Source organism: Leptonychotes weddellii, chromosome 7 (assembly GCF_054177405.1).
Source record: "Leptonychotes weddellii isolate Sample4059 chromosome 7, ASM5417740v2, whole genome shotgun sequence".
In the NCBI taxonomy this organism is placed as follows: Eukaryota; Metazoa; Chordata; class Mammalia; order Carnivora; family Phocidae; genus Leptonychotes; species Leptonychotes weddellii.
Genome location: NC_138375.1, coordinates 45,475,731 through 45,496,816, shown reverse-complemented (window position 1 = coordinate 45,496,816; position 21,086 = coordinate 45,475,731). Strand labels below are relative to the sequence as shown.

At 42.3% G+C, this 21,086-nt stretch overlaps 1 protein-coding gene across 8 annotated transcripts in view; it reads left to right on the top strand.

Moving 5' to 3' along the window:
- Window positions 1-3,104: 3,104 nt before the first annotated feature.
- EBF1 (EBF transcription factor 1) overlaps window positions 3,105-21,086 on the top strand; it is a 391,508-nt gene continuing 373,526 nt past the window's right edge. For 6 of the 8 annotated variants that reach the window (XM_081826264.1, XM_081826263.1, XM_081826261.1 and 3 more), the window contains exons 1-5: window positions 3,107-4,075; window positions 6,197-6,353; window positions 6,888-6,951; window positions 7,581-7,636; window positions 18,125-18,198. In XM_081826264.1, coding sequence (XP_081682390.1) covers window positions 3,942-4,075; window positions 6,197-6,353; window positions 6,888-6,951; window positions 7,581-7,636; window positions 18,125-18,198 — 485 coding nt within the window. In that variant the 5' untranslated portion in view covers window positions 3,107-3,941. Of the gene's footprint in view, window positions 4,076-6,196; window positions 6,354-6,887; window positions 6,952-7,580; window positions 7,637-18,124; window positions 18,199-21,086 lie in introns of all 8 variants that reach the window. The other 2 variants (XM_081826258.1, XM_081826259.1) reach the window with 2 other exon arrangements.

Below are 21,086 nucleotides of genomic sequence, written 5' to 3'. Positions count from 1 at the left end.
TAATTCTGCAGGTCTGGACAAGGTCTGGAAATCTGCATTACCCCACTGGATTAGTCTGATGAGGGGGATTTGGGGATTACTATTATAAGCCACCCTAAAGTCATATCACAGATATTCTATAAAGCCTAGGCAATGCTATACATACAGTATTTTTCTTCACAGGAGAAGTGGCTATAATATTAAAAAGATGAAGTTAGTCTCAGTACAACTTTACAGTACCCCTCCACACACATGCTTGGCCTTCTGGAAGTGATGCTAACCCCACATGAGGGAAGGTTGACAAGGGTTTAAGGAATTTTTCAAAGTTTAAAAATTACAATCGCTAGTTCAATATTCACCAGAGGAAATCCACAAAAACTTACTACTCTGCTGGCCTAGGTGTTGTTCCCAGTTTTCTATCATCCTTTCTGTCTCTTTTCTACCTTCTCTTTAGCTTCCTTCCTACTTAAACATTTATTACTGGGTGAGAAAGCCAGGTTGAAAGCACTAGGACATCCAGAAGAAAAGCTATGAATACACTCTGCTTGATTAAAAGAAAGTCACTCACCATCGCAGGTGAGGTTTCTGCTGCTTCTGCACAGCCAAAGGGAATTAGTCTTATCAAAATATTCCTGCCCTCTTTTGTTTTTCCTCCTTCAGTGACCTGGCAGATGTGGAGATTGCCTCCCTCTTATCTAGTTTCTGGAGATTACCTACACTGGGGCAGGAATTGGGCTGCTGAAGTCTTCTTTCTCTGGGCCAATTTCCCTTTTGCAACAGGCAGCTCCAGGCCCCTCAACAAACACAACATTTGCAGCGGGGTTCTTGATTCTGCCTGACCTCCTCGAAATCCATCTGTTGTGTGCTTCACACTGATCCTGGTTCTCATAGTTGCTGTGTCTTTCCTTTCTCTGGCACCTTTGCTGCTTCCCTTTGGCAGTGATCTGATCCCCATCACAGTGTGTGTTCCTCATCACTGGAGTATGTACTTCACCAGACTCAACTTGGAGTCCTGAATATAGTTCACTAGAGAGTAAAATGGAGGCTCAGGCAATTAAGGAGAGGGAGGCTTGAGTCTTTTACTATGGCTATCTGGGACTCATTGATAGAAGGGTAGCCTCTGCCTCCTGGTCCCCCTTGCTTGAAGGATCCCCTTAGAGAAGGCGGGGGATGGTCCACGCAGGGGAAGGGATTGGCTCTGGGGACACTTTGGGCCTTGGAGGTTAAGCTTGCAGCTTCGGGAAGTTTTCAGCAGGCTCAGTTTCAATTATGCATTTAAATTCTGTAGAGATGAAGAAGGTCCAACTCCCCCTTTCCTCTCCCCACAAACCTATAATCCTTCCAATCTCCCCACCAACATAACCATCCAGGTTATGTGTGCCAGGAACTCTGGTAGATGCTATGGGGATCCTGATGGTTCAAACATTTCTTCAGGAGTGTCTTGGTGGAGACTGAATTAATTATTAATTATAACCAGGGACAAAGTACTCAGCACATTAGTGGTCCAGATTAAATGGTATGGGAGCTGGACAGGCTTAATGCACAAAGATAAAGTAGTGTTTGAGGACAGTGGCCATGTATTCACAAGCCTGAGACAGTCTTTTTTTTTTTTCCCCTAGTTTAGGAATCAGGAAGTGGCTCTCACTTTCCTGCTCTGCCAAGAGCACAAAGCGTAATTCTTGCCTATCTCCATCCATTCAACATGGGCATGTGTACTGTTCCGTCACTGACCCCATGAGCTTCCTAAATCAAAGGGCCAAGAAAGGCCAGCAGAAGGGGATCTGGACTTCTGGCAGAGAATTTCCCCTAAGGAGTCCTTGGCAGATTTGGCTGCAGTCAGGGAGTTCCTTTGAGGGCAATGAAACAGTTCACCATGTGCTTATTAGAGGTTACAACCTGCTAAAAAATGATGGGGCACATTACCCAGAAACTTCCAGCTATTTTCTTTGCCAGCCACAAGCATATATAAAGAAAGGTCTGAGATAGTAGACCATTTCTCCCTCCCTCTCTCCTACCCCCATCCCCCACCTTCTTAATTCAATCTCTCACTTTCTGGACAGCTGATAGGAGCAGAAGTTGGGGAGGGTTTGTTCAAGTCCCCACTTTAACAGACAGAATGAGGAAGAGAGAAATCCTACATCAAATAACAAACTAATCAGAGACGTTGTTGCTTTGGTAGTTACTCTAAAGAAAAAAACACTTTGGCGCAGGGTGAGGGGTTGGGAATTGAATCTGAATAAATTTAAAAATGCATCCCGATACAACTCCGTGACAGCATTCAGTCCACCGTCTACATATCCCGCGGATTATTCGAGATAGGTGAGCTTGTTGAGGATAGTGCCTAACACCGGCGGCCTCGAGACTAGCGTCTGAGCGAGAACCATTTCAGAAGCCAGACTACGGGCAGAGTCCGGGTCCCCCTACTCCCTGGGGGACCCACAGAGCCTCGCTTGCCGGGGCCCAGGATTCACCCACCTCTCCGGCGTGGAGAAAAGTACCCTCCGCGATCCCGCCCCAACCTCGAGCACCCATTTTTCCACCCCACCACCCCCTCCTCAAAGCGAAGAGGTGGGCACCTGGGACGCGCGTCCTGCTTTTTCTGCCCGGACTCTCCTGTCTCCTCCACTTTTGCCCCCGACGTCCCAGAACAGCGGAGCAGGACGCAGCATCAGCCCTGGGAGGGCGCAGCCAGTGCACCGCGAGCGCGCTCAGGGCGTGGCGAGGATGCTAAATGGACCGCAACGACCAGGATGCAGACCCCAGCTCAAATCCCTGAGAAAAATATCGCCCTTCCCTTCCGTCTTTTCCCCTCTCCAGCCCGGCTCTGCCCAGCTCAGCCCAGCTCTTCCCCAGCATAGACGCCGGTGTTCAGCGATCCTTCGCTCGCCACTTTGCGAGGAACTTTGGCTAGCTCCCCTGCGCCACCCGGAGAGGGATGTTAATGAGGGAGCGTGGCCCGGCGCCGCGAGCCAGCAGGCTCCTTGAGCCGCGATTGGCTGCAGCGAGGCGGAAGGATGACGTTATGCAAATGAAGGGGCAGGCCTGTGAGGCGCGAGCTCCGCCTCCTCCCTTTGGGGTTAGTGTGCCTGTGTTTAGCTCTGGGGAGAGTCAAACTGGATTCCATAGGGAAAGCCTGCAAATCACTTCTATTTTAGCAAGGAGAAAACAGAATCTCCATCCAGCAGGGTCCACTCCTCTCTCTTTCTCCCTCTCCTCTCTCTCTTTCTCTCTCTCTCTGTCTTTCCCTCCCCCTCTTCCTCTTTCCCTCTCTCCCCCCTTCCCCCCACCCCACTCTCCCTCTCTGGTGTATCTGTCTACGGCAACCAGCGTCCTCCTCATCTATACGCACTGAAAGGAAAGAAACATCTTTGGTTGGGAGAGAAGGAGGAAAAAAAAAAAAAAGAGAGAGGAAAAAACTTGCCTGGTTGTGGAAAATGACACTTGAAGTAGCAAAGCCGGCAGCGCGAGTTGAGTCTATTGTTTCTTAAATTGCCATCAGGGCTTTTTTTTTTCTTCCTGCTTCTTCAAGTGAAGGGTACCTCTACAAAAGGAAACTCCAGCCCCTCCTGTCCTCCACCGGCCTGTGATCATTACAAAAAAAAAAAAAAAAAAAAAAAGAAAAAAAAAAAGAAAAAAAAAAGCACCCAAACCAAAAATTAACCAACCAAACAACCCCCAACAGCCAAGCATACATCTCTATTTTTTTATTTTGGTCTTTTCGTTGGATTTTCCCTTCTTTTTTTTTTCTCTCCTTTTTTTTTTCGGGTTATCGCTCAGTTTTGAGCGAAGGTTTACATTTTTTAAAAATTTGCTTTCCAGCCCGCCTTGATCTTCTAGCACGAGTTCATCGTCTCAAAAAAAAAAAAAAAAATCTCTGGCTGGCGTTTTTCTTTCCTTTTTTTTTTTTTTTTTTTCAATATTTTCAAGGGGGAGGAGATTTTCCACAAGAAAAGGTTGTTTTCATGTTTGGGATTCAGGAAAGCATCCAACGGAGTGGAAGCAGCATGAAGGAAGAGCCGCTGGGCAGCGGCATGAACGCGGTGCGGACGTGGATGCAGGGCGCCGGGGTGCTGGACGCCAACACGGCGGCGCAGAGGTGGGTACCGCTGGGGGACCGCGGCCGGGGAGGCGAGCCGCAAGCAGAAGAGCCGGGAAGCGGTGGCGGCGGCCGCTGCGGGGCCGGGCCGCGCTCGAGAGTCCGCCGCTCCGCTCGGCTCGCCTCCGGGGCTCCGCGCTCCCCGGCCGCGCTGCCTTGGTCGCCTGCGGCCGGAGAGAGCCGGGAGCTGCTTGCGAAGAGCCCACGCTTTGCCGGCACTTTCCCCTGCTTCGCCTGTGACTGTTTTCATTTCGTTTTAAGCCAGAAGAGGCGTCTCACCAGCACGATGTTGGATATCTGTGTTTTTATGTGATTGCTCTTTCTTTCCCGGCTGGCTGCCTTCTCTTTCTTTTTCTTACTTTCCTTCCTTCCTTTTCTTTTCTTTTTTCTTTCTTTTCTTTCTCTCTTCTCTTTCCTTCCTTCCTTTCCTTCCCTTTTTCTTTTTTTCTTCCCTCCTTTCTAAACTTTTTTCCTTCTCTTCTTTCTTTTCCTCCCTTCCTCTTCTTTCTTTCCTTCCTCCTCCTTCCTTCTCCCTTCCTTCCTTTTTTCCTTTCTTCCTCCTTCTTTACTTCCTTTCCTTTTCTCTTTTCCTTTCCTTCCTTCCCTCTCTTCCCTCTTTCCGTCCTCCCTTTCTTCATTCTTTCCTTCCCCTTCTTTCTTCACTCCTCCCTCCTCTCTTCTCCTTCCCTTACCTCCTTTTTCTCGTCTTTTCTCTCTCCATATCTCCCCAGAACCTTCTCTTAATTCTCTAGTCTGGTTCTCCATCCCCCTCTCTCTAGCTCTCAGTTTTTCTCAGTCCACCGGTAGAACAGCAACTCCCAACTTTAATTCTGACATCTCCTAAAAGTCTTCCCCAACCTCTGTCACCATGGTCCCTTAGAGCCCCTCTCCCACTCAGTTCCTGAGATGCTAGACTGTGTGGCCTGGAGGCACTGCCCTTGGAGATTGACGTGCGGGAACTTTTCTGGGCACTCTTATCACACTTTCCGGGGACTCCTGGTCCCAAGTGAGAAATGGTCTTTTTTTTTTTTCCAGACCACCAGCTGGGCTTGGGGGAGTAGGAGATCTGACGGCCCCTAGCCCTATCGGACTCCGAGAGGGCGGAAGGGGAAAAAGGAAGATGACTAATTACCTCATCCTCATCTTCTCCGGGCAGGGGACAAGTGCCTGCAACACTGTTCCCATCCCCGCTGAGTACAAGGATGGGGGTGGTTAGTAGTGAGAGTGAGTTGGGTAACTGGGTTGGAAGCGAAAGAGTGTGTGTATGTGTGCGTGTGCGTGTGTGTGAGCGCGCCCTTGTGTTGGGCAGGTCGGGTTGTTAGTGACCTCCCGGAGCCCCTGGCACCCGAGCCTCCAGTTCTCCCGCGGGCGCGCTCAGTAGGCTCCCCTGGTCCATAGGATTTCTGGAATGAGTGTGAGGATTTCTGTGGAGCAGCGAAACTTTGTCAGGACAGGTCTTTTAAAAACACCCCCAGTTCCCTGTTCCACAGCGACCACCCCTGACAGCTCTGAGTCCCCCACCCTCAGATCCTTTTTCTCACTTGCTTTATTTGGGGAGGGGGCATGCGGTTTCCCGAGACCGAGCGTCCGCGCTTGGCGGGGGCACTTGAGGTTTCCTGGAGGATGGCTTCGGCTTCAAGAAGCTGAGCCTGTTCCCCATCCATCCTCACCTGCCCTCGAAGCTGAGGCGGGAGATTCGTGGGGGTGGCGGGGACCAGTTCCCATGCTCCCCTCCCTCCAAGTTGTAAACGACCAGCTGTATTCCGCGAACGCGGGTTCACCGCATCCACCTCCACTTTTCTTCCTTCCCACGCAGCGCGTGTCAGGTCGGAGTAAATGCTTGCGGGGTTTTATCTCCTGCGCAAAACCCAAACAAAACTTCCCGGGCTCTTCCGCGAGTTCGGGGGGCGCGCCCTGTGCTCGGCGGATTGGACACGCGAGAGCACGCATGTCCCGCCGCCGGGTGGGCCCGGGGCGCCGGAGGGGGCGTGTAGGGCGCCCACTGGGTGTCCTGGGGGTAGAGGAGGTTGATGTTTGAGGGTTCTCGCGTGTGTAAGGGGTGACAAAGGGTCGCGCGTCGGTGTCTGGCTTAGCCGTCTAACTCTGCGTCTTTGGCCACAGCGGGGTGGGTCTGGCCCGGGCTCACTTTGAGAAGCAGCCGCCTTCCAATCTGCGGAAATCCAACTTCTTCCACTTCGTCCTGGCCCTCTACGACAGACAGGGCCAGCCCGTGGAGATCGAGAGGACAGCCTTTGTGGGGTTCGTGGAGAAGGAAAAAGTAAGTGGGCGCAGCGCCGCTGCCCCTCGCCCCCGACCGGGGAGCAGGCCCAGCCGCTTCGCGAGGCGCGCTCCTCGGCGAGGGCAAAGCATCCATAACACACTCCTGAGCGGGGTCCCCCAAGCCACTTCCCGTCCTGGGCGAACCCGGGCTCCTCATCCTGAGGTTCTGCTCCAAAAAAGTTCGCGTGGAGCCGCAGAGCTGGAGAGAGGCGAGCCCGGCTTCGCACTCCAGAGTCAAGGGCGCCTGGGATGAACCCGCCCTCAACCGCGCCACCACGCGCGGCTCCTGCCTCTGCTGGCCCAGGCCCGAGCCCCTAGGCCCCACGGAATTTTCTGGAAGGGAAGAGGGAGCAGTAAGGGTCGGGAGGGCGGCAGAGGGATCACAGTTGGCCTCAATTTCTGCTGCTCCCGGGCCTGTCCGGTTTCCGGACGGGGGTCCCGTCTTCGGGAAAGTTGCCTCGAAGTCGGTCCACTCGCTCACGCCGACCTCTTTCCTGCGTCTCTTATGTCTTTGCGTCCTGCTGCAACCCAGGAAGCCAACAGCGAAAAGACCAATAACGGGATTCACTACCGGCTCCAGCTCCTCTACAGCAATGGTGAGGCTCCGATCGGGTCCGCGCCGGCACCCCGGGGCCCTGGGTGAGGCAGGGTGCGTGGGAAGATACAGGTGGACCAGAGTCCTGAGCACGCAGAGTGGTCCACCGTCCTCGGGGTAACCCGGCCTCTCCTAAGTTTCGCCTGAGGAGGTTTCACCTGAGGAGGCCCCGAGTAGCCGGAAGGCGGCCGTAGCGGGCTGGAGCACACCTGGGACCAGGTGTGGAGCCCCGGCCCTCGCAGGGCCACTTTCTTTCTTCCTCCCATTCCGAAGGCCTGTTTTCGTGGCTCAGCCCCGACTCCAGGCCCTAAGTCTTTCGGGCTCAGGGTGCTAGAGCGGTCGTGGCCTTGCTGGGTCCCAGAGAGCGCGCTGAGGGGTTCCCTCCGAGAAAAGGGAGAGAAGCCAGGTGGGGGTCCTGCCACATTCTCAGCTGCCGTGCTTGGGGACTGGCCCCTCTCTGGACACTGGAGAGAGTGCGGGTGGTGGTGTCCTGTCTGTGCTTCTCCGGGACAGTAGGCATTGCATACGCCTTGGAGCCCCATTCTTTGTTTGTTTGTTTATTTGTTTTGCGGCAGATCCTCTCTCACTTACTTTTCCTTCGTTCCCCTATCCGCCTCCTCTCCCCTCCAGGGATAAGGACGGAGCAAGATTTCTACGTGCGCCTCATTGACTCCATGACAAAACAAGTAAGTTTCTTAATTTCGCGCCGCGGGGTGACTCTAGGGCCTCGAAATTTGAGGGAGTCAAGAAGTTGGCTACTCCTTAGCGCGGGGTCTGGGACTCAAACTCTCAACACCAGGGCAGATCTAAGACCTCTCAGCGCAGCCTTCCAAGCGCGGAGACACACACTAGCGCCCACCGCGTGCGGGAGATGGCTCGAAGGCTCCTTTCTACCAAGGGAGACGCAGGCCTAGTGCATTAAGACTCCAGGGTGCTGAGTGGGGAGAGTAAGTGCTGAACTTCCTTTGACCCGGCCGAGGAGCCCCAGGGGGCGCAAAAGGTGCCCAGGGACCGTGGCGTAGAGTGGGCTGAACTTGTGAAACCCGAACCCTCCGGGCCACTCCTGGGAGGTAGAGGGTAGGGAAGGGTGTGTGTGTGTTGGCCTGGGGGTGGGGGGGGTGGCTAGGTATCTTACTCAGGAATGGAGAGATGAGCTGAGAGCGCAGATGACCCACTCCACAGATTTTTTAAAAAGGAGGTGGTGGTGGTAGTATTAAGAGGGAGCGACAATTGTTAGAGGATATTTTGCAAAAATCCTCCTGCTTTTGCCTCCAAGTTTGGCAAGAAGCCAGGCAGCATGAGTGAGCTTGTGGTCTTAAAGGTACATGGACGGCATTTTCTACAGCTCCCCAACACGCGGGTGTCAAGCAGCGTACATTAAGGTTGAGTTATGGTTTAAAAGATACAATTATGAGCCCAGTCAGAAAAGAGGCCTGACGTTTTAATGAGGCACAGGAGTCTTTTATTTTTTTTTAATTTTAAGAAAAAGTTTAGTTTCAGAATTAAGTAGCTGGTTAGGTAGTTGGAACACTTAGTAACAAAAAAGAAGCCAGCTTTATTGGGTGGGGGAAAGAAATTAGAACAAAGAGCAAAGTTATGCATTGTGTACTAACCACCAATTTAGTAAGAGGAATAAAACTTATTTGCTTGATTACAATTTTAAGATAGTTCCTTCAAAATAAGGAGGGTGATCGTCTTTCATAGATACTGACTTGGAAATTTTCAAATTAGGGTATACATGCGTATTTAAAAAGTATTTTTAGATAAGCGTGGCTTAAATATGTTCTACAAAATGCACATTCATAAGTTGTTAGAAGTTTTAAAATCTATTCAGTAAGAACCTTTCAATAATAGCTAATTTTGATTGTTAGTCTCATATTTCATTGTGAACCAAGTAGAAAACCTGAGGGTATGAAATGTAGTTTTAAAAATAATAAATAAATACCTACTGAAGACTATTTCAAGTTAAATGCTTAAAATATTTGACTTTCTTGAAGATTTATTTCTTGGTTGATTGGTCAGAGTGAATTCACATTTATACTTTCAGTCTTGGTCTTATTTTCTTTATTACTCATTTTGATTATTGCATAGGATAATTCCCTTTCATTTGGACACATTGTATTTTGTTAAAATTTTTTTTTCCCCTGCCATGCAGAAACACAAAAGCCTGATTTCAGTACCATTTTTTTTTTATTATATCAAAACAAAAATGTCTTAAGTGGAGTTTTATTTTAAAAAATTGTCTTTGATACCCTAGATATCTTTTCCTGCCATTCTCATCAGAGGAAAGAAAAGAGGGAAGGGGGAGGGCGAAAGTATGAACTATAATACATATTCCGTATGTATTTATTAGAAATTGCTTTTTAAAAGATAAAAATCCCCACAAACCAGCCTGTAAGGCCTGTATACTTGTGCAACATTGGCCACTTAAATATTAAATTATAGGCAGCACTATGAAACAAACAATTGTGACGAGTGCAAAATTAGGACATGTCTGAAGTGATTAACTGCTTCCAAAACTTTTAGACCCCTTCAACAAAAAGTACCACCAAGAACTGATTTTCCCATTATGAAATGAATTGACTTTACACAGTCTCATATGGTGGAGGAATAATTTTGATTTTTATAAAGCAATACATTCAAATATCATTTATTAACAAGGTCATAGAGCTTAAGAACAACTACAGCTTATGGCATTCTTTGACTGCATGGTATTATAAATTCTGTCAGTTGGGGGTGGGGGACTAGAACAAGATACAGTTTATTTTTAATAATAACAGGTATGAGAAAGTCATTTGCCATGATGTGACATCTTACTGAAAGTTAAAATTATAAATGTATGCAATTATATGTTTTGGTGGGGAGTGACATAAAAAAAGATTTAAATAACTATCTGAATTTATTCCAAAAATATCAAGAGAAAGGGATTTTTTTTTTTTAAGGCCTACCTGTTTGTTTTCATAATAATTGTCTATTGCCTTCTGTGTAGGTTTCACTTTGAAATGCAATTCCTGCCCATTATCTGTTTGTTTGTTTGTTGATTATGTGCTGTAAGAGTTTGGGAAGAGGTTAGCTTCTTGTAGACACAGTGAATACAATAGTCTTCAGAAAGCAGATCAGTGTGAAGAAGCATAACTTTTCCTGGCTGTGACATAATTATTATACTTTCGTCTTAATGAGTAAAACAATGGATTCTCATCTAACTTGAAATTATTCTATGATAATTAACTACCAAGTCTGATTTAAAATTTCTTAAATTTTTTATTTTTGTTAAATATGCAGTGACCCCTTCAATCAGAAGTAAGACTTGACATAAGCTGACTGATTAAATGTTACAATTTTTTTCCCCCTGTAAAATTCTTTCAGATAGACTCAGGATTTTGATATTTAGAGTACAGAATGGGATAATTCCAGTGATGTGACCCATTCTAATCACATCCTAAATTTTGGATGGAATACCTAGTCACAGTTCAAGTGTCTTCTCTTAGCTGCTTGTTTGTAACATTTTTCATATCAGAGAAGCAGCTTTATGGGTGTGATGTCTTATCTTTGACTCAGAAGTTGGGGTTAAAACTCAAAGGGAATCATTTTTATAATTCAAAGAGTACCAAATCCAAAACTACCTGTGCACTCTACATTTTCATAGAATGTTCCTAACTTGGGTGGAGTTAGCAGCATTGAAATCAAACAGAAATGTACTCAATCAACCAAGATGTATTGATATGACACAGTATTTCACACCTTTTCAGAGTGTCTCATTACACTATTTTGGGTAATGACTCTTAATTTTGGACTCAACCAAGAAAGAGAAGTTTTATTACAAGTCAATGTGTAAGGATCTGAGCCCCCTTATCCCTATGCCTCTCTCATAAAACACAAAGGATATGATGATATTTAAAAAATTCATCCACCAACTAGAAAATGAGAGGCTTGCTTTTGGGAAGGGTTGTTCAAAACCAAGTTTAGCTGGACTAAAAATAGGTTGTTTTTGTGTCATTGCTGTTTTTGGTATTCCATTAGTGAGCATGCAGAAAGGCCTGTAGGATCCAGAAGGTTATGGCTGTTGCATTCAGAAACAACATCTACAGCCGAAGCTCAAATGAACCCAGTGGGGGAGGTCTGATGTTTAATGTGCCTCATCTCAGACTTTCACGTAGTATTTGAAATATGATTATGTTATGTGATTGCTTTGGTGAGTTAACATTAAGTAGTTTAAAAAAAAAAGCCTTTAACTTATCTTCCCTCCTACCATCTTGCTTTAAAAAAAGTGACATTTTTATAATTCAAAGAGTACCAAATTCCATAAAGTTATCAAAAACAAAATACTCCTGCCCACAGACAGAAGGTCTTTTTTGGAAAGGGAAAAATAACAGTCACATAATCCTTGTCATGTATGGGTTTGAAGGTAGGTGATGTGGTAAGGACACCCTAAAAAGGTCTTAGCATAGTGGGTGGGAAGTCCAAAGTACAATGATCAGAAATGCTGTCCTCTTTCTCTTACAAGCTAATCTTCTTTATATATTTGTTTTGATGTTCCCGGTACTTTAAGTTATTGATGCAAGCGCATTTCTTCCTATTGATTGTTTCATTATATCCTGCCACAGCCACGTAGATTTGATTAACAACCCTTTCAGTTCATGGTTCTTCATTGGTAGATAAACACATTTTTAGTATATCAGTAAGTTCCAAAGGAATTCACTAGGGCCAGCAGAGAGGTTCTTTCATACATTTGGAGAAACAAACAAACAAAAAAAGCAAGTTTATAGTCAGGAGCCACATTTCAGCAGCTTTCTCTCTCCTTTGGTAGCATGTCAAAAATGCAGGTGATTTAAATTTCCTTGCACATAGAGGAATGAAGAAGTTTGGAATTTTTATGCATGATCAGGACCCGTGTTTGGGAAAATGTAAACTCATCACAGTGGAAAATGTGTTGTTTGGAGTCTGGGGGTGAAAACAAAGCTGATGGTTTTGGAGAGATTGCCGGAGCCAGATGGCCTAGTACTTCCCCAGTCTGGCGGTCCAACTGCTCCCTCCTGGATAATATACAGCCATTTGTTCAGGGATATTTACGCTAGAGCTGTTTCCATGTGAATGTTTGAACAGCATTAAAAACGAACATATTAGTAGTGATGCATTTATCGAACGCATATGACTACACCAATAGTCTGTTCTTCTGTCTTGACTTATATTGCTGAGAGGAATGAAGGAGTGTTTGGATGTTGGTGAATTGTTTATATAGTTGTTGAGCAAAAATGATTTGGTTTCAGTGAGTAATTAAAGCATGTAAGCATTTGGAATCAAACTAATAGAAATAAATGATAGCACCTACCTTGAAGCTCTTTTGTGACAATTAAATGAATTCATACATGTAAGATGCTTAGAATAGTGACTGGCACATATTAAGTGCTTAATAAATTAGCTGCTTTTATTATTTTATTATTATTATTATTATCCCATCGGGTTCACAAAGCCAGCTGTATCTACTAATATAGATGTAAATGTTATCGTATGAGTGAAATATCTCTTACTACTGTTAGAAAAAGAAATATAATGTGGGATTGTTAGAGTGATTCAGTTTTTATCTTAGTGCTTGAATAATATAAGGGAATTTATTTCTTTGAGACATTAAAAATGTAGTCTAAAGCTAACTGCTTTCAATCCACATTCTCTTTTTATTCAGGACTGTGATGTAACTGAACAGCGTACTGAATATGATATCATTCCTTTGCAACTTTCCTAATTCAGTTCTGAAAACAGGTCTTCTTAGGTGCTAAGCTGAAATTACATCTTTATAATTTGTTCACCAGTAGCCCAGCTGCTAATTGAAGCAAAATAATTTTTTATTTTATCCCACTATTAATGTTGGATTGCTGTTTGACACAATTGTTTATGAAATGTCAGATTTGTAGTGTTTTCTTTGGCACAGGTTAATTTTTAACTAGGGCTCCTTCACCTACTGGAAATTTCTGGGATCACATAAGCTAGCACTTTTTTTTTTTTAATGACAAGCAATATAACTTGATGACCGAATGCAATGATTAATATTCTAGTACATTGATATTGTAGGTGTTCATATTATTTTTTGATTCATTCCAATTCTTGGTAATTTGCTACCAAAGGCTTGTTGACAGTCTGTGTTTAGAGGACATTTTACTTCTGGTTGAAGGAGGTACTTTGTACATTCATGAACTTATTCTTGAAGATGATAAATTAGGTTTGGCCTTTATTTTGTATGTAGAAAAAAAGTAACATTCTCAAGGTTACTGCTTTTACTTAAGTGGAAAATTAGGAGTTTTTGTTAGTTATGGATAACCCATTTCTCTTTCCTTTCTCTTTCTTTCCCTCTTTTTTCTTTTCTTTTTCCTTACCTCCCTCCCTCCCTCCCTCCCTCCCTTCTTTCCTTCCTTCCAATGATGATGAAAAGTTTCCTATTGTTTGGTTGTAAACCAAAAAAGACTTCTAATGAAAACATTTGTTCCTAAAACTCTTTTGGATTTTGAAGAACCAAAGTCAAAACTATTTTCCTTGCCCTCTTTATTTTGGCATAGAACACAAAGAGTTAAAACTATTAGAAGAGTAAACAAAGAAAAGCCGCGCTCAATTCTCTGTATTTCCTTTGGCATCCTATTGAAGTGTGATCTTGGTGCGTGTTCACTGTGTATTTTTCGTTTTTTTCTGTGTGGTCTTTATCCATAGTAAGTTTCAATTAACTTTTAAGACCCAGTGATATTTTAGAAAAGCAAGGATGAACCACACTTTACAAGATGCCATCTAAAACAGTGGCATCAAGGCAGATTTTCTCTATTGATTGATTTATTCTTTTTCAAAGACCCCGGTATAGGTGGATTTATATTTGGGCATTTGAAATGGATGGCATTTTATTCTCTCACAGTTAAACTTCAGGTACTGCTGTTGCATAAGGATGTGCAAGTTTAAGAATTCCTATTTTTTTCCTCATTTTTGTTAGTTATAAAAGATTATTCTGGAAAAAACATTCAATCTGAAAATTAATGGAGTGTTAAAAATACTTTGATATTTTCTTTCTGCTTATGAGGAGAGGACATTAAGGAAAGGGGGGCTAGTATATCAGGAAACTAAATCTGCTCCACATAGGTCAAGTTTTGACAACTTCTTTATCAATTTCACCAGGTTTTTAAAGTTGAGATGAAGTTAGGGCTGTTTATTCTCTTAGCTTTCTTCCTGCACAAGTATTCCTGCCACCTTCAGGGATTTACTTGCCATTGGCAGAATTAAGGCCAATACTGTTTTCTGCTTCATAGTGTATTTTTATTTCTTAGGTCAAAACCCGAACTTGCTTTGCCATCAATTCATTTATTTAATAATATATTTTATATGTTTTCTCTTCCCCTCCTGTCCATGTCTGTAACAGGCCTCTGGTCCTTACTCCTGATAAACACATTGATTTATTTAAACCACTGTTGTCTTTGTCACTCTCATAGCAGACTACCTTCCTCACCGTGAACAGACACATGATTTACTATGGAGGATGAAAATAAGCCTTCTTCTTGGTGTTCCATTGTCTGGGCCCTAAACCAGCTGTCTATTAAAATGGTTTCACTTAAAAGAGTCAATGCTGTTTATATGCTTCTGTGATCTCCCAGCTGATCCAGTCTCAGCGAGCTTTACTCACACCCCACGGAGGCACATATTTAAATTAGTAAGAAAAGCAGAAACTTCTAAGTTGGTATTAGAAGATCCCTTTCCTTTTAGGCTTGAAGTCTGGGTTTGCTGAACTGTGAACCCATCTTGACATATGTATGAAATGTAGACGGTAAAGAACTGATATGTGGCTATCGGTTGTGTAGGTGTGTAAGCTGGAGGGAGACCTTGGTGACATTTTTAAAAAGTCTGTCTTATTGTGGACACTCTGCTTCAGAGATATTCAGCAAAATAACTTTATCATATTTTCCCATTTTGGATCTCATTGGAATGTTGATTTCTTGGCCCATATCTTTTATGTGATACTGTGTGTGTGTGTGTGTGTTAAGAAGGCTTTTCAGTAACAAATACTGCATCGGTGAGGTTGGAAGTAGATCTTCCTGTGACTGAGGTCCACTCTATAACTGATTCTGTTACACTGAGGTTCTAGCTTACTATACTTCCAGGATTTTAGTTCTACTTCATAGGAGAGTGAAAAGACTCCCTGTTTCTCTTGCTTTCATTTCAGAAGTCACAGAAGTAGCCCTTCTTTCTCTGTGTTTATGTGCTAAAAAATATTGTTCTGTTGAGGCCTCAAAAAGAGGGACAGCAGAAACTTTATGCTTCCACTCCTCTCTGGAATTCTTAACTATTTCTGAGCAAATCCAAACTCATGCTTTTATTTTTCTATGCTTGATTTAGAGAAGGATTCTCCAATTTGTCTGCTGCCAGAAGTGAAGTGGCAGTTTGGCATTTGGTAAAGAGATGTATCACAGAGGCCCTGCGCCTTCCACGAAAGATGTTCAGTCACTAAAGATAAAAACATGGGATCGCTGGGCATCTCTGGATCATCTACTGTTTAGGGGAGTTGTGAGCATATCTGCACTGCGGCATGACTTTCACTGAATATCATCACAGATCCACTGATTTTGGTGGAACCAGCAGCCTCAACAAAAATAATATCATCTAGAAGGAATCAAAGTGAGAAGGTCTGATGTAACTGATACACATTCCTCTTTAAAAAAAAACACAATTTTTTTTTTTACAGGAAGGAAAACCCTACCAATATCTGTGAATATATTTACCAAGTTACTTGTATTAGTTTAGCATGACAAAAAACTGAAGTTGAAACAGAGGTTATCAGTGATATTAAGAGAACATCCAAAACATGTAAAACATGTAGTGATAAATAGGATTTCACAAAAATGCATGCTTAGAATGTTTTAGCACCATATTTAAGACCTAATCAGTTATTTACAGTGTTTCTTTGATTTCAGCAGTGATTGCAGTAAATAAAGCAGGCAGATATAATTTTCGGTTTTCAAAATGTTTTCGATTTACTCAACACATTTTCTTGAATAAAGCAACTTCTCGGGTATTTCAAAAGGTCTTTTAAGAACACAGGAAAGAATCATCAGTGTAGGCTAAAACTAGTGGATGAAAATTTTAGGGATAATATGATATTACTATAATGTAGATTATCTCTCCATAAGATAGTTATGAGTTACATAAAGTGAAGTAGTAATGTTACAGTGGGGAAATCGGGGTGATGATCTCTGGTGGATGGCAGACAGCACCTTAACCAAATGGTCAGAGTTTACTGCAGTAATGGACCTAGTTGACAGTGTGATTTGATACACTGAGAACTCAGAATCACATCTGTGGTATTCCAGCCCTGTAATGTGTAACTTTAATCTAAGTCTGAGGAGACATCAGATAATCCCAAACTGAGGATATTCTGCAAAAGAACTGGCTTGTATTTTTTAATAATGTCAATATCATGAACTACAGACTCAGAAATGTTCTGTATTAAAGGAGACATGATGACTGAATGCAATGATTGGTATTGGAGTTTTAAAATTTTTATTTACTTATTTATTTATTTGTTTTGCTGTGAAGGACATTATTGAGTAATTGGTGAATTTCAATAAAGTCTGTAGATTAGATTATTATATTGTATAATCAGTGCTAATTTTCTAATTCGGATAATTGTCCTGTGGTTATGGAAGAGAATTCTTTGTTTTAAGGAAATATATGCTGAAGTATTTAGGGTATGTCGGCAGTTTACTTATGAATGGTTCAGGAAAAAAATAGAAAAGAATAAGCAGATTTAGTAAAGTATAAACATTTGAGGAATCTGGTTAAAGAGTATCTTATAATTCTTTATATATTCTTGCAACTTTCTTGTAAGTCTAAAATTATGTCAAAATAAAACATTAAAAAATACAAGGTTATGGTAGGCTAACCATAAAAAAAATGGTTTTGAGGGGCCAATGATAGAGAAAGGTTTTCTCCTTATACAAGTACTTTACACCATGTTTTTATTTGTTGCAACTTTTGTTCTGTAATGGAATTAATTGTCATACCCAGAGCCTGCTCTAGGGTCTGCACACACTGTGTTGTAAACTGTCTCGATCCTTTACAGGTTCTAAAAGTCCCAGGTTTATAAACAAAGCACATTAGAGCCAACTACAAGTTAGTTACTGCAGCATCTCTGTGTACTAAATAAGGATAGTCTCTGGTTAATTTAAATAGTTTTGTTGCCAAGAAATTGAGAGTTATCTGAATGTGTGAAAGTAATTTTATTAGTAACTTGAAGCTGTGTTTGTATTATGCAGTGATACAGTGTTAAATTAGTTAAAATATATCCTGAGGTAGAGCATTGCTCTACCAATAGCTGTGTTTTCCTTTGGCCCAGTATTAACGTGTAGGTCTTCCAGGAAGCTGCCATCTCAGTGAAACTTCAGGGTGATTTTAAGCAAAATGTTTGTATGCGCATTACTGAAAACAGACAAAGACATATTGGCTGATGAGGTGGTTTAGAGTCCAAATTTTGGGAGTCAGATGTAATTCTTCTCAGTGTAGGGAGATAACTCTATGGCTTAAGCCCACACACACAGCATATGCCGACGCGTATTACTGTTTGGGTGGGTGTACACCCTGGAGAGCACATGTTTTCAGCCTGTAGGTGGGAAGAAGGATTTTCCCTGATTGATGAATCATCTCAAAGAAGACACAGTGAATGGACTCATTAACCATACCCCCACTTGTTTTCTGCTACTCATCTCTAGAACACTAAATGTTGGGGCTGGAAGTAGTAAAATGAAGTGACAAATGCATATTTAAAAGATCCACATGCTTTTCTATATTTTAAATCACTAGCATCTGAATCTGCTAAACCTTCTGGGTTTTTCCTCCTCATTGATTAGATTCATCTTATTCTGAATGGAAAGGAGAATTATGGTTGTCTTGACAACAGAAGTTTATCTCACACACTGATCCGAAGATGTGCATCATAATAATGTGGTTGACGGGACAGAGAGGAACATATACCCTCTACTTGATTTGGGTTGATCCTTAACAACATAGCCTGAAGCAGTCAGCTCAGTGAGGCTTTGGGTTCCCGAAAGCTAATTGGCCCTCAGCAATATTGAAGTGGTCAAGTACTCAATTGCAATAGTTTGTTCTCTGGTACTTGGTTCCATTTTTAGCTCAAATCATGCCTTTGTTTACAGGCCATAGTGTATGAAGGCCAAGACAAGAACCCAGAAATGTGCCGAGTCTTGCTCACACACGAGATCATGTGCAGGTAAGAAATACCTTTTTCTCTCCCTTTAATTAGCAAAGAGAAGGTGAATTTGCATCTCAAATCTAGGTGAGCTCAGGTCCATTTTTGGGTATATATTTATCTTGCTTCTATTAGATAATCTAAAAAGAACTTTAAACATGAGTATTTGGTAGTAAGGCGTCACAGACATCTCAATGGTTCTTGATTATTTATTAGATTTCATCCTGAAAGACATACATTTCCATTTTGATATCACACTTTTAATGGGCACAAAGCAGTGCCCTCCCCTTCTTCCGTTCAATCAAATAAAATACGATATATCCTTTTAGTGTTAATATATGTGCTCAACTACATTGCTAGTAAAATGAGAAGGAGTTCTACTGATGTCAGCAGAAGGGGGATAAGATTTGAAAGTTATAGTTCCCCTTTTTAATTCTCCCACTTAAAAATGTGACCTACGGTACAAAGGCATCATTCGTCCTTCAATTGAGTGTGGGTTTTCCCCCCTTGCCTCTGATCTCTCAGTCTTAGTTACCTTGTATATAACTGTGACAGTGTAGCAATATTTCTCAGTAACAGTGAGCTTTTGGAAGGATGACAAATGTTTACACCTGAAAGTTATAAAAATTCATCTCACCCACAAATGAGTGTATTTATTTTGCCTAGTAATCAGACACAAGCCACGTTGGAAAACAAGCGAGCAAACCAAATTCCCTTTCATGGCCCCAGCCAGTCTGCCACATGTGAGAGAGTAGACCAGAGAACAGCCTTTCAACTTGCGGTATAGAATTCTTATTCTTCATAGAATAACACCTGATATATTCTGAGTAATTGGGGAAAGCACGAAGATGCCACTATGCATTGGGGAAAGGCTACTAATTGCTTTGTTAGGCATGCAGGCTCTCCCTGGCACAAAGCATGCTTGGCTCCTGACTATTACTGACCAGTGTTTTAGGCTTCAGCTGCCACTTCCGAGCGGGTGGGCTTTATCTGCTCCTCCTGGACTTGTGGGGAAAGCAATCTTAAAACTCCACAGGTGGGAATAAAATAAAAAAAGGCTTAATGTGTTTTCCTACTGAAATCCCAAATATTAACTTCTATATCTATAATTATGTACGTATATAAAAATTTCTTTTTTTTTCCTTTTTAAAAAGCATACTTTTAATAGATTATTCTAAGTTCCTCAGGACTTTCACAAGTTTTCACTTCAACGATTTGTAAAACTTGGTAATTTTTCCACAAACAGGTAGCCTTTCCTTACCTTTAAAACAGTAACAAAACCCAAAAATACGGTCATCAGTTTCTTAGAAGATATTATTAAGCAAAAATTAGTGTACTGTATACAACGATTGTACCATTAATGCTGAGTTGCACTTTTCAGAATTAAATGAGTAAAATAATTTTGAAAAGCATTAAAAAAATGACCTCCTTTGTATTACTATTTTTCTGATCATATCTCTATTTTAGCTTCCCTCAATTAGCATGTCATTAGAATGAATTTTCCATGTTCTATTACATGTGATTCTAGCAAATAGGGGACAGACAGGAAGATAGATCTTGAACAATAGGCCAACTAATGTCTATAAATCACAGATTTGCATTTCATATCTGTACATGTTTGGACTATGCTAGAAATAATTCTATTCTTGAAATACTTAAAGATATATTATGCCTTTCACACACAAGCCTACCCTCTATTAATGCAGTTTATATTTTTCTTGTTCTTAAAATTCATTGGTCCAAAGTACTTTATTATGCCGGTTGGCGTGCTTTACTGCTGATGTTCTTTCTATTTTTCAGAAACATAAAAATAGCAAAAATAAAATTCTCAAGCCACTGAAGGCAAATGATGATGTTTGTACTGTGTGGCTAAGAGGGAAAAGCCATATTCAAAATGTCATCTTGCTAATGTTACAGATTATAGTTTTCCTGGCTGCCTATAGATGTGTAAGGGGTACTGTTTGTTTACCAGGCCGCCATGACCCTATTACACAAACCTGTCATCCATTGTGTGCCTAACAGTCTTTTAAATTGCAAATCTGATGCTCTTTAGGGGGCTTTAGGAAAAAAATTCTCACTTTCCACACCATCCTATTTCTCTTGATTTCTTGCCTGTTGTAAGTGGAAGTTGGGATGTGCTGAATTTGCACCAGGGGTGCAAATGCAGGCTCAATTATAAGCATAAAATTAGAGTCTGTTCACCATTAATCAGCCTGGCTAATTGCTATGCACCACCATTAGCCATATGGTGTGAAAGACAGCTTGCTCTCCCCAAGATGAAATTTCTTCATTGCAGACATGAAATAGTGAGGGCCCTGGATTTTAAAATAGCTTGTTTTAGATATTTAATTTCTAAACAACTTTCTGCAGTGCTTTCTATCAAGGCTAACGGCACAATAAAACTTTGCATTTATGTCACAAAAGCTGTATATTTATACTACATTGGAGCTATGGTAAGGGAGACACAGAGAATTTAGATCGACAAGAAAGGGCTTGGATGATTCTGTTTTGTTGCAGGCAATGAAAAAAGAAAAACCCCGAAAAACACCAGGGAGTTGTGTCTCAGGTGGTTGGAAATTAAAAAAAAATTATTTTATTCTGTTGAGAGGGAACCCCATTGCATGAGCTGGCTAAAGGACTTACTGCCATTAGATTATAATTACTGCCTCTCTTTGAGACAAAACCTCTTTGACTTGATGGCATAGAACTCTTTTCGTGGAATTCTGGGAAGGTTTCTGCATTTTCGGTGAATTGGAATCTATCATACCGATTATCATTATATTTTGCTAATACTTAGTTCTTTAAAAAATATGCCCCCCCCCCAAGGATTTTTTAAAGCGGGAGTCTATAAGGGATTTGATTATACTGCATCTCAATATCCTGTGTTTAAATGTAAATGGAAAATAGGA